The 12858-nt window shown below is 37.4% G+C and overlaps 1 protein-coding gene, 1 long non-coding RNA gene and 1 pseudogene across 2 annotated transcripts; 2 read left to right on the forward strand and 1 right to left on the reverse strand.

The window, feature by feature from the left end:
• The first annotated feature begins 3976 nt into the window (after window positions 1-3976).
• Window positions 3977-5997, forward strand: LOC106296790 (pentatricopeptide repeat-containing protein At2g33760-like). The gene has a single exon (XM_013733017.1). It carries the CDS (start codon window positions 4003-4005, stop codon window positions 5902-5904), a length of 1902 nt encoding a protein of 633 aa, XP_013588471.1. The 5' UTR covers window positions 3977-4002; the 3' UTR covers window positions 5905-5997.
• A 1293-nt stretch (window positions 5998-7290) lies between these two features.
• On the forward strand, window positions 7291-8723 carry LOC106298805. Its single transcript, XR_001261561.1, has 4 exons — window positions 7291-7493; window positions 7600-7718; window positions 8018-8291; window positions 8377-8723. It is a non-coding gene; the product is annotated as an uncharacterized LOC106298805 (long non-coding RNA).
• A 3181-nt stretch (window positions 8724-11904) lies between these two features.
• LOC106299141 lies at window positions 11905-12670 on the reverse strand (annotated as a pseudogene).
• Window positions 12671-12858: the final 188 nt, after the last annotated feature.

Consider the following 12858-nt stretch of genomic DNA (forward strand, 5'->3'; position numbering starts at 1 on the left):
TCCGCTGACATTATTAGACAAGTGATAATTGCAATATCCATGAATTGTCAATGGATACACCTCGTGTACTTTCTTGATGATGCTTTGGTTTCTATCAGTACAAAATACAAGCTGGGGATCATCTGGTATCAAAGTTTTCAATATAGTCAAAAACCACTCCCAACTCGCATTTTTCTCACCATCTACTACCGCAAAAGCGAGGGGTTAATGATGATGGTCTGGATCCTGAGCAGTGGCAATGAGAAGCACTACTTTGTACACACCCTTTAGGTGAGTTCCATCCATTATTATCACTTTCCTCATCGCCTTAAACTCTTCGATGCAAGCTCCAAGAGCAAAGAACATATACTTAAACTGATTAGTCTCATCCACTACTAATCGTGTAATGGTATCAGGATTCATCTTTTCTAACATGTACAAGTAAGATGGCAGTCTAGCAAAACTCTCCTCAGGGTTACCACGCAGATCACTGACAGCTTGGTGTTTCCCTCTCAAAGCCGTAGAATATGAAACCTTGACTCCTAGTTTGTTTTTCACCAAATTTATGATAGTATTTGGATCTGGAGTCTTGAATTGGCCTGGATAATCAGCGTGCACCACTGATGCGACCAAGCTTGGTGTGCCTCTTTTCCCCCTCTTGATTATACTTCCCTCTCCCCGAGAACACGTATGCATCTTTCTATACTTTCTGATAGTGAAAAATGCCGAATTTTTCAGCTTTGCAGCTCGTAATTACCATCTGCATCCAACCCCACGACATTTCAATAAGTAAAGAACAGGATTCGACTTCAATATATCAACCTCAAAACAATTCGAATGCACTCCTCTGTCCACTAAATCCCTCACTTCCTTCTTAGTTGCAAATTCTTGATCCATACTCATATCAATACCATCATCCCACTCAACATTGACAACTGTTTCTTCAACTGGTGTAACAGCTGCCAACTCCTCCCTATCATCCATTTCATCACCCTCTCCATTGCTTTTCTCATGGTCGTACCCATCTGATTGTTTTTGAGGAACAATTGCCAACTCCAACCATACCATAATTAGCTCTGGCATCACTCAGAATTTCCTCATTCATAGAAAAATGCTCGTTACTCTGATTTTCTAAGATGATTTCGGAAAGCTCCACATGCAAGACACTACGCCGGTTTTTCTTGTCTACCTCCATTAAATATCCTAAAACATCTTCATCATCCAAAATATAAAAAGGCCTCTTATTATCCACGACCAGAGGAAAGTAACTCAGTTGAAGCGTTGTCGCAGCTACATCGATATTCATTTTCTTGCATATTCTATCAACCAAGTGAGAATAAGTAATCTCCTCATATCTTCCTTTTATCACTAATGTAGAAATATGCCGGTCTCCACCATGATCAAAATGTATCACCACAACTCCACTACTATCCATAGTTCCTGAAAAGGAGTAAAAACCAACATTACCGCTTAATAGTTATGCCAGTTATACGAGTTTTACTGTTGCAAAAATTCTGGTTATACTAGTATTACCAGTTAGACTGGTTTACAAGTAACAGTAGTTATAAGTTATACTAGTAATACCAGTTATACTATGTTCACTCGGCACATGACTACTATAAGTTATACAAGTTCTACCCATATTTTTATTTAATGTTACTTTATAGCAGGTGTATTAGTTGTATGTTTCGTATGAATAATATCAGTAATACTAATTCTGTCAGTATTACTACTTTCACTTTTTAAGTTGTACCAGTGTCACTAGTTCTTAACGAATTTTTAAAAGTTGTACCAGTTGTACCGTAAGCAAAAACGATTTTTTCTACAATATTGTGCTTCATACTTCAACAACATTATATCAAACCTTACAACATGATTCATAACGTTAACAGACATATTATGTGATTAAACCGAAACAGAAAACGATAAAAAAAAGAGACTGAGAAGAGTGAAAGAGAAAGAGAGGGAGAGAGTATACATACACTTACCTAAAGATTTCTGAACCAAGGACGTCGTACATGTGATGTTTTTTAAAGCGTCATAAGCTGTAGAAAAACCTTAAGAAACAGAGTTAAGGGTTTGTAGATGAAGAATTGAAGAAGAGAATTTTGGTTGGTGAAAGGAGTGAATTTAATCGTGTAGTTGAACTGAAATGAAGAAGAAGAAAATGGATTAAATTTCGATGGGACCCAGGTGAAAGAGAGAGAGACAGATCTGATTTTAAAGGGGAAATTGGAGGGTTCAGATTATAAAATAGATAATTTGATCTAATGGTCAACATTGATCTATCATTAAAGGTAAAATAGTCATTTTACACCCTTTGGTCCATACAGATTTTTTTTTGTATGTTCTAGATTATGTTTTGGTCCATTTAGTCCAAATCAGATTTTGGTTCATAATCTAGTGACAACTTATATTCCCTTGTAGCATGGATACGACCATCTCAAAAAGCACATATGAATGTAAATAATCTAAAGGAAACAGAATAAAAGAGTGTTACGAGTAAAATATTTGCGAAGACATAATAGAAGCAGTTCTCAGCTAAAAGTAAAACATTTGGGTGGGGGGATGGGCAAAAGATAAAGTCATCATAACACACAAAAATGGTAAACAAACAACCAAAAAAAAGGCAAAAGAGAGGTCAAACGTGACCAAGAGTAGCGAGTGAGACAAGAGAGGTGCTGCTGCTGCTTATAGCTTGTCCTGAAATCAGATATCAAGAGTACGAATGTTGAGGAAGATGAAGATCGGTGAGGAAGGAAAGAGGAAGATCGGTGCCAGTCTGCCCACGGTTAATGGGCCACCCACGCCCGCTCTCTTGGTCCGTGGGTCCATCCTGTTTGAACAGTCCATGTATTAATTTTCCAAAGGCCCGAAAGTCTTGTTTTACGGATCATGATCCTGCAATCACCACCTGATTTTCCCCGTGCTTTGGCCTCACTCATACGATGTCTCAAATTACTTTCCGACAGGTCACCCATCTTTTTACTACTTCAATCCAATGACGCTTAACTTTGGAATTCTAAATGAATATGTGACGAAAAAGGTAAGTCAACTTTGGTGACACAGATAGCCAAATCAATTCTCTTAAGCTTTCCATATACCACTCACAACTCGGAATGTTACAGAAATATTCATCTCAACATTAATTGTAAGTATATAGTAAAATCAGCTTATATACAAGTATTAATCTAGCTAACTTAAGTTTAACCACCATCTAACCACGCTAACGTATACACTGAGTTAATGACACATGAATTACACGTGATACGCTCCCTTAAGCCTTCAATCCGGTTCAGGTGGAGGAGTGTAAAGGCTTGACATAGACATCCTGTCAAGAAGAGAGTGAAACGGTCCAGGGTGAAGTGGCTTCTATATAAAAAGATTTGAAGGAAATCTTCTCACAGAAGACTTATAAATCCACATAAGATTTATGTCCGTAAAAATGCATACTGGTTTTTGGTATGGTGATAAAAGGTTGGTTGTAATTTCATTAACATTTTGGGTTAGTTTTCTATTCAATTAAATTTCGAGTATACTTTTTTAAAAATTAGATTTTAAGTCATTTTGGACAATTTTCCTTTAACTCATTCATATTAAAAATTTATAAGAATAAAATTTGACCAATGCAAGACATGTTGCAAGATGCATTACTCATGTTTCATTTTTAATTTGTTAAAAATAAATTAAAAATATAGACACACCAAATAAATGAATAATTTCATTTTGATTATTATATAGTTATATTCATGTAAAATTTTACTTAAAATATTAAAAACACAAATAAAAATTTATGTGAACATATGTTATTCTATAAAAAAGATATTATAAATCAACGCAATGCATATTAAACTTAAGATGGTCACTTTATTAAAAAAAATTTGCGTTTTGAAATTGTTGATCAAAATCAAATTTTCTTTTAATAAAATAATATTTATTTTGTCCGTAATTGTCTGTGATATATGGGTCATGTAGATAGTAATCAAATTTCAAATAAGTAGAAAGTACAAACCTTCATTCATCATGTTGAGAAATCTCAGAGGTAGATTTCTTCCCTTCTCGAGCAACGCCACCACCAAGGTGCGATACTCCACTTGTTCAGCGGCGATTACACTCTCGGATGATTCACACGAACAATCCTCCTATGTTCCTCCCACTGATCACCCGAACTTACCCGAATCTCCTAACGTCTCCGTCTCTCGAGACACCAGAGATTACATCTCCGCGATCCTTACCTGCAAAAACGTGTCAGAGGTTGGGAAAATCCACGCCCAAGCAATCGTCAATGGCTTCTTACAAGACCTTACCGTCGCAAACAAGCTCCTTTACATATACTCTCAATTCAGAGCCATAGCTGATGCAGAGACTCTCTTCGATGAAATGAGCGTTAAGGATCCGGTCTCCTGGAGCGTGATGGTTGGTGGGTTTGCGAAAACTAACGATTTCGTCAACAGTTTGCGAGTTTTTAGAGAGATTCTTCGATCAAGTTTGAATCTTGATAACTACACGTTGCCTATAATGATTAGGGTTTGCAGAGAGAAGAGAGATGTCGTGGTAGGTAGATTGATTCATAAAGTAGCGTTGAAGTCGGGCATGGATTCGGACTGTTATGTTTGTGCTGCGCTTGTTGATATGTACGCTAAATGTGGAGAGATTGGTGATGCATGTAAGCTGTTCGATGAAATGCCTAAGAGAGACCTTGTGACTTGGACCGTGATGATTGGTGCGTGTGCTGATTCAGGGAAGCCTGATGAATCGTGGGTTTTGTTCGAAAGGATGAGGAATGAAGGGATTGTCCCTGATAGAGCTGCTGTTGTCACCATCGTTAACGCTTGTGCTAAGCTTGGAGCTTTGCACAAGGCGGTGATACTTCATGATTACATCCGCTTGATGAATTTTCCTGTTGGTGTGATTCTTGGAACAGCGTTGATTGATATGCATGCGAAATGTGGGAACCTTGATGCTGCGAGAGAGATGTTTGATTCGATGAAGGAGAGAAATGTTATCTCGTGGAGTGCGATGATTGCCGCTTATGGGTACCACGGGAAAGCAACTATGGCTCTTGAGCTTTTTGATGTGATGGTTGGAGATGGAAGGTTACCTCCTAATGAGATCACTTTTGTTTCTCTGCTTAATGCTTGCAGCCACGCAGGGTTTGTCAAAGAGGGTCTCGAGATTTTTGATTTGATGACAAAGTACGGCGTTAGGCCAAACGTGAAACACTATACTTGTATGATTGATCTCTTGGGTCGAGCTGGTAGGCTCACTGAGGCTAGTGAGATGATTGAAACCATGTCTATTCAAAAAGATGAAACTTTATGGGGTTCCTTTCTCGGAGCTTGCAGGATCCATAAGAATGTAGAAATGGCAGAGAAGGCTGCTATGTTCTTGCTTGAGCTACAGCCACAAAACCCAGGTCACTACATTTTACTCTCTAACATTTATGCAAACGACGGTAAGTGGGAGGAGGTTTCTAAAGTTAGGAACTTGATGAACCAACGAGGTTTAAAGAAAGTCCCCGGTTATACTTGGATTGAAGCTAATAACAGAACACATAGGTTCAAAGTTGGGGACATGACTCATCCTAAGTCTAAAGAGATATATGATGCTCTCAGGGACTTGACTGAGAAGCTTGAAGAGGCGGGTTTTGTCCCTGATACAAACTTTGTGTTGCATGATGTCGATGAAGAGGTTAAAGTCGGGATGTTATCTTTACATAGCGAAAAGCTAGCGTTAGCGTTTGGTTTGATCGCGACTCCTGATGGTAGTCTCTTAAGAATCACGAAGAATCTCAGGGTATGTGGTGACTGCCATAGCTTTTTCAAGTTTGCATCATTGGTTACAAAGCGAGATATTATTGTAAGAGATGCAAATCGGTTTCATTTCTTCAAAGAAGGTTCTTGTTCATGTGGAGACTATTGGTAACTTCAACTTGTTCCTTCTTGTAACAAGGTTAGTTGAATCTTGACACCATGGTTAAATCCAGATGAAATTATATTAGATATATCTTGAATATTATCTACTACTTTTTTACCGCTACAAATTTTATCTATCTCCAGAGTTATCTACTACTTTTTACCATGTCATTGCTGTTTTGACAACCCTCAAAACTATTGGCCAGAAGGTTTTTTTTTTCCTTCTGAATTCATATTAGAAATAGAGAACCATACATAGTTTATCATACAGCAAACATACCAAAAACCAACACTATTAAACTTCACCACTCAGGCTCACAATTAAATATGAACGCCTATAAAAACCCAGTTCTTCTCAAACACAATCACCACCCGAGGATAGATCAGAGGGTCCTGCTTTCATTAATAAAGAACTTAAAAAGCCACTCCGAATGACAGTTAGCCACATAGGAATTGTATCTTCCTTGTCTTGTTACACTTTGAGTAATGAAAGCCGCCCCTCTATTTTCCTCCACCGAAACCCACATCAGCTGATAATCCTCCGTTAATGACAATACTCTGTTCAACTCATCAGTCTGATATCTGAGAGTCTGCCATTGATGTGGCTTCTTAACCGCCAAGAACAGTTCTTTGAAATCACCTGCAAAAATATTCCTATTGAAATATGGGCTTGTCATACTCTCCATTGCCCATAAAAATGTGGTAAATATCGCATCGTCAAGGGTCACTATGTTAGAGAAAGCTCTCCGACTATGAATTACCACCACTCCTCTGTGATTTCTTACTACACACGCAACCCCCAAACTTACCCTGAAAACTTATCCTATTCAAAAGCCACATTGCACATTAGCCACATTGCACATTAGCCAAAAGCCACAGTGCTCATTAGCCAACTTATCCCATTCAAAAGTCACATTGCAAGTTAGCCATTCTTTTTATTTCAAATAAGAAGTCAAATCAACAAAAAGATGCGCATTGCCAACTTAGCCGCATCATACTCTAATTTTAGCGTGAGATTAAAGATTATCCCATTCAAAAGTCACATTGCAAGTTAGCCATTCTTTTTATTTCAAATAAGAAGTCAAATCAACAAAAAGATGCGCATTGCCAACTTAGCCACATCATACTCTAATTTTAGCTTTGTAAATCTATTATCTATCTATCTATCTATTATCTATCTATTATTATAAAGAATTGTTTTACTCACTCCTGAAGCTGCCACATCAGATTCCAGCTCAGAAAGTCGTTGAATATGGAGTCGACACGTGTCCAAGAGAATGAAACTCACCGTATCATTTAACTCTGAGTTACGTGGGTTGTTTTTGATGTGGGTCTTAAGTTTGGTTGATTCAACCAGCCCAGCAAATAGTTTCTATAATTTAAACGCTGCTGCAAGCGTCGTTTTGTGTATTAGGGTTTCCATTTGATGTCGTCTCCTCCCTTCGATATCACGACATAACCAGAGGCCTGAGAGAGTTGTTTCAGCTTCTTACTAACAATCTCTAACAGTTACATATACCCCATCTTAAATTATCACTCACGATCTACCTTGAATGCGAGCATCTTCATGCAAGGCGGTGGAACTTCGACTATAAAAAGGTAAGCTTTTCTAATGTGACAACCATCTTTTGATTACCTCTGAACAAGCCAATAAACTTATATCCAGAAATTGGCTAACGCACCGATCTTTCTTTGTGATAAGAAGATCAGACAATGCTCCTCCACCGTTCTCAAGTCCGGTTGCTCCGCTTCTGGGAAGCTAGGAACGTCCGTCGTCGCGGTGGAGAAGTCATGGGAGTGGATATACTTCTACAGGATTCTCAGGTTACTTTTAAAACTCTGATTCAGTTCATATTTTTTTTTTTTTTAAGTCTGATTCTACGAATCCTTAATAACAATTTTCCTGTTTAGATCTTTGTCTGATATATTTCGAGTAAGACTATTTATAACAGTTTGTTGATTTTTCTATAATTTTGATTTTTTCTTGATTATGCTATTGAACATTTCCCTCATTTTACCAAGTTCTCTAGATCATTTATTTGTTTGTTCATTGTATCGTTTAACCAAATTTTCCAGAATATTAATTTGTTTGTTGATTGTTTTATCTAAATCAAATGTTTTAGGCCACCATGATGTCGGTCACCGTGAATGTCAACCGGCTTGCTGCTCACAGGCCTAATCTGAAGGCGGGTTCAATTTATTCCCTAACCGGTTTTGATCTGACCCGGTGTAATCAGAATTACGGTCTGTTGGACTCCTCTATGTTGATCCGTTTCAGTAACCAAACCTCTTTCGATGATGTCCCCGAACCGTCTATTCTGATAGGGGTTTAATCTTTCGGGTTCCGAAATCACAGCGAGATGCTTGGCCTTGCCAACACAAACACTCAGATTCCAGGTAATGATACTCTTATTTGTTCATTTGTCTAGACAGAATATATAGAAGCCATTTTGATTCCTGTTGGTGGAATGTCACACGCTAGACTTGACGTTGTTTGGGATCCACTCAACGAAGTAGGACTGGAGAAGCTCTGGCTTGTGGTAGTGACTATGAGATCAATGTTGGATTTAGTGAAAACGAACAAAGAAAAAGCTAACAAGAAGAAGAAGGACAAGAAAGAAGAGAGTTTGATGAACTAATTAGTTAACCTGTTAGAGAGAAGATGTTTATACCCCAGCTGTTGGAATGAAGTTTGAGTCATGTGTTCTGGGAAGATGCTTTCTCTTTAAGTCTCTTGCATTTATTTTGGTGACATCGACAATCTTATAATATCCGGAAACTTCTCAGTATATCATGAGCTATATTACATTTTCATACTGTTATTTTCTTCTTCTTTTTTTTCTGTATGATTTAGTGATTAATGGTGGGAACTATGTGTTCTATCATTGCAGTTTTTTATATCTGCTAGCCATATTTATCTTATGAGAGTAGGTAAATTTAGATATTAACAATTACTGGCAGATATACACCGAGTAGTCACAATTTTATGCCATGTGCATTCTCTTTTGTATGATTCATATAATTCACCGGTGGGTCTAGACAGAATCATATTTGTCCTGCTATGGGAGAATGTACTTCATGTGGCTCTGTAAGCCCTAAGGAATTGCTTTCTTATGTTTCACTTTTCTCTAAAGAGTATCCCAGTTAAGGCTTCTCGGATCCAATTCCAATACAAGCTCTCGGTTGCCACAATGTGTGCGGTGATTGTGTTTTTGAGATTAAGCGATTTCTATTATTTACTTGGCTATCAGTTTTCAAAGCTATTGTTCACAAAATAGTTTCTTTTTTTGTTATATCAATTTCCAAAAATAAATGCTACAGCTAAATATGTCTTCTCAAAGTAACACATATAGGGAAGAGACTATCCAAATACAATTACAAAGCTTCTAACTTAATTTGACACAAATAAATCAATCTCGATTTGTTTTTGGAAATAAAAAGATTATGAAAAATGTAACTGATCAAAAATTATCTAAAAAATTACTCAAAACAGTTAGAAGGTATATGCCTTTTTTAAATATTTTAGTTTTTATGATAATAAATTCTAAAAATATTAATAAAATATTAATAAAATAAGTAATAAGAGTTTTTGACAGAAATAAGTGAAATATAGTGATATATTTGGTTTAAAACAAACTAAAAATTTGTAAGTAATTTATTATAATTTCATCAAAAGTTAAGTTATGTTTATATTGTTTTGTTTATTCGCTTACCCGCCCGTAGGGCGGGTTTTACCTTAGTAAATAAATAAAACATTGTAAAATCAAACTGAAATAAATAGTTGTAGAATTTTTTTTTTTTTTTTTTTTTTAGTTGTAGAATTTTCTTGCACCAATGAGTGCTTCAAAGATTATTTATGCGTTACTATTGCTTGTATTCATCAATATAAGCACTAATACCATCAATAGTCCATGCATATCACAAAATTTTCAAGAAATTGCAATCTACGTCAACGTTCTTGGAAGTAGTGAGCTATTTTCACAGAACCGGCTTTCACTTTCAACCTCCCCGACATTGGATCAACGGTACGCACATTTTTTTTTGACAAAATGTGAATTATTTCATAGAAATGACATTGAGATACAAGAAAGACTTGAATCTAAAGCTGCTAAAGACTTAGCAAAGAACCCCCCAAAAAAGATAAAAAAAGATTCTTAAACACAAGGTTAGGCTTAAACTAATTCATGGTGAACAATTTAAGGTTAAAATAAAAGGTAAAGAGATCAGCTATCGGCCGCCCGTTAGGCAAAGCTTAGACACGGTCAAAACCGCAAAAAGCCAAGACGCCATTAGAGAGGTCAGTATAGAGACAATCCGGAAGGAGACATCACAACACAGATATGCGGAGGCGGTTAGGCGTCCCAGCCCCGGCCATCGCAAGGTGAAGCTGACTCCAAAACTGACCAAACTCCAGAAGCTTAAGAAGGAGGTACCTGTAGATCCAAAAGGACAAGAGCAAAGACATTCATTGAAACACAAACAGTCTCTTGCAATACAGGCGGAGGTTTATACTTTCTACTCCGGCTCCATCACGAGAAGATATGTTAAAGCAAGAGTCCAAGAGGCAGAGTACATCAACCCCAGCTTCCTTCCGGAGGCTTGAAGAACAGGAATCACGAGACTCCACAGAACAAGACAGCGACAAATTGGTGACTGAAGACTTCGGAACAACGACGCACCAGAACGGGCTAGTCCTCAAGACCCTAGGTACAACGAATTACAAAACGAAGGCATGAGACACACCTTGAAGCTCGCCGAGGTAAGCTGACTGCTAGACCAGGGACAGAGGGCCTCGGCGGCAACCTCCAAACACCGCTTTACTTCTGACGAAGAAGAGAAGCTCTGACAACAACCCGAAGGAAAGCCAAACACAGGGAAACGGTAGCAAGGCTCGAACTAGAGTGAGATAGGAGGCAGCGACGCTCCCCGCCACCGTCGTCAACGCCCAGCAATCGCAGATCTGACCCAGATCGAGATCTGAACCGCACCGCTGCAATCTTTTTTCCATTGATTTTTTTTTGTAAGATTTTTAACGAGACAGTATCTACGACATTTAAAAGCATTTTAGTATAATGAACATCAAGGGGAACTGTTATGAATATTGTATGATATTTCTTATAGAACGTATTAGATTTACTTGATTATCAAGTCTACTTTTTCTTCAAGTTCTCCTTAGTTTTCAAGCTACTGTAATCCTATATAAATGATCAATTATTCATAGAATAAGACACCAAATCATTTTCTCTTTTTTAATTATAACCCTTTCTCATCTTTTAGCTTCTTTTTCTTTGACTATTCATTATTTTATTTGCTTTTAGAGAAATCCATGTAAAAATGAGCCTATCAAGTGCTCTAATATACTTCGAGGTGCCTCGCTAAAAAGTGAGGAAACTATAGTTATTAGTTAACACCGTAAAATGAGTTCTCCTCACGATCTGACGGTCCGTAAAGTCCAAGTAAACAAAATGAGCAATCATAAAATTGAAAATTTTCATATCTAATCCACCGAACATGCTCATCTCAAACTCGTAGCATGGCTTGTTCTCCAACCCATCTCATCAATGGCGTCTCTAAGAATTCAGTCCATTAGTATGTTTTCTTCCAAGTTTCTATACTCAATCTACGTTACTTGAAGTAAAACAAACCTGTGGTTGTTGGTTTATGATCAGGGTATGGCCTTTATTTCACGGCATGAAGTAGCTTGGCAGAAAGTGCACTCATCCATGAACTCTATCACTTTTGGCAACTGCTTCCTTTGTTGAGAAATAAAACCGTTTTCTATTATCCCAAGTTCCAAAAACGCTAATACAGAAAGATTGTTTAAACTTGATCGGCTCCGGGTGAAGGATGAACAAGAGTATATTCTGAATAAAAAGAACCTGCCGTTTAAAGAAAAGATGGTTTTGCCAATTTGTAATTAGTTTAAAAAAACGTCTCAGTATTGCAATTATAACTTCAACCACTAACTAAAGATTTGGCAACTAAGACTTGGCAAATAGCACAAACAAAATCCAAGACAATGTTTATGAGAATAGCAACAAGATAAATATGTTCAGAGTTGAGACTACAACAACGCATATAGTTAATCAAAAACTCAATTTCAATCTGTGAAGACAAAATGAAATAGAGAAAGAGATGGAGAGAGCTGAATATAGAGATGACTCCATAAAAAGAACTCAAAGCCTCCTTCCCCTTCTTCCACTCTTTCGGCTGAGTACTGTCCGTTGGGATTGGAGTCACATCCTCTGTGTTCAAAATCAATAACAATGTTAGAGATTTGTTCACATTCTAAGATACAATAACAATAAAATTATTCGAGATGAAGTATTTGTTTTTATTTACCAATGCGACCAATTTTCATGCCAGAACGCGCAAGGGCTCTGAGTGCAGACTGAGCACCAGGACCAGGGGTCTTGGTCTTGTTACCACCAGTGGCACGAAGCTTCACATGCATCGCAGTGATTCCAAGTTCCTGAAAACACCCAAAATCGATTACAATTACAAAAAAAAAAAAAAAATGATTTACAAAACCATAAGCTTGGAGAAGCATATTCTCTCGGCTTTTATACCTTGCATCGCTGAGCAACATCTTGTGCAGCAAGCATAGCAGCATAAGGTGAGGACTCATCTCTGTCGGCTTTCACCTTCATCCCACCTACATCACATAAAATACAGCAATTTAAAAGGCAATGGGTATATTTCAATCAAGAACAATGCAAATTCCCATAACGATAATAACTAGAAGCCTCAAAGATTAGAAGCCTAACAACACTGAATTTAAAGAGAAACTTAATAGCAGCCAAATACGAAGTCAAGGAAAGCAATTTATATTAAAGAATACATTAAAGTTCTCAAGTGTGATGAGAATAGAAACAATTCATCTTAGAGAGTGCACGCACTACAAGAAAATAGCGGTATTCTGACGGACATTCCGACGGAAAATGAAATCCTCGGAATATACCGA

The sequence above is a fragment of the Brassica oleracea genome, chromosome C6 (genome assembly GCF_000695525.1).
Source record: "Brassica oleracea var. oleracea cultivar TO1000 chromosome C6, BOL, whole genome shotgun sequence".
NCBI lineage: Eukaryota > Viridiplantae > Streptophyta > Magnoliopsida > Brassicales > Brassicaceae > Brassica > Brassica oleracea.

Bases quoted from the DNA above. Each gene is read 5' to 3' on its own strand.
- LOC106296790 (XM_013733017.1), top strand. From the start codon at position 4,003: ATGTTGAGAAATCTCAGAGGTAGATTTCTTCCCTTCTCGAGCAACGCC.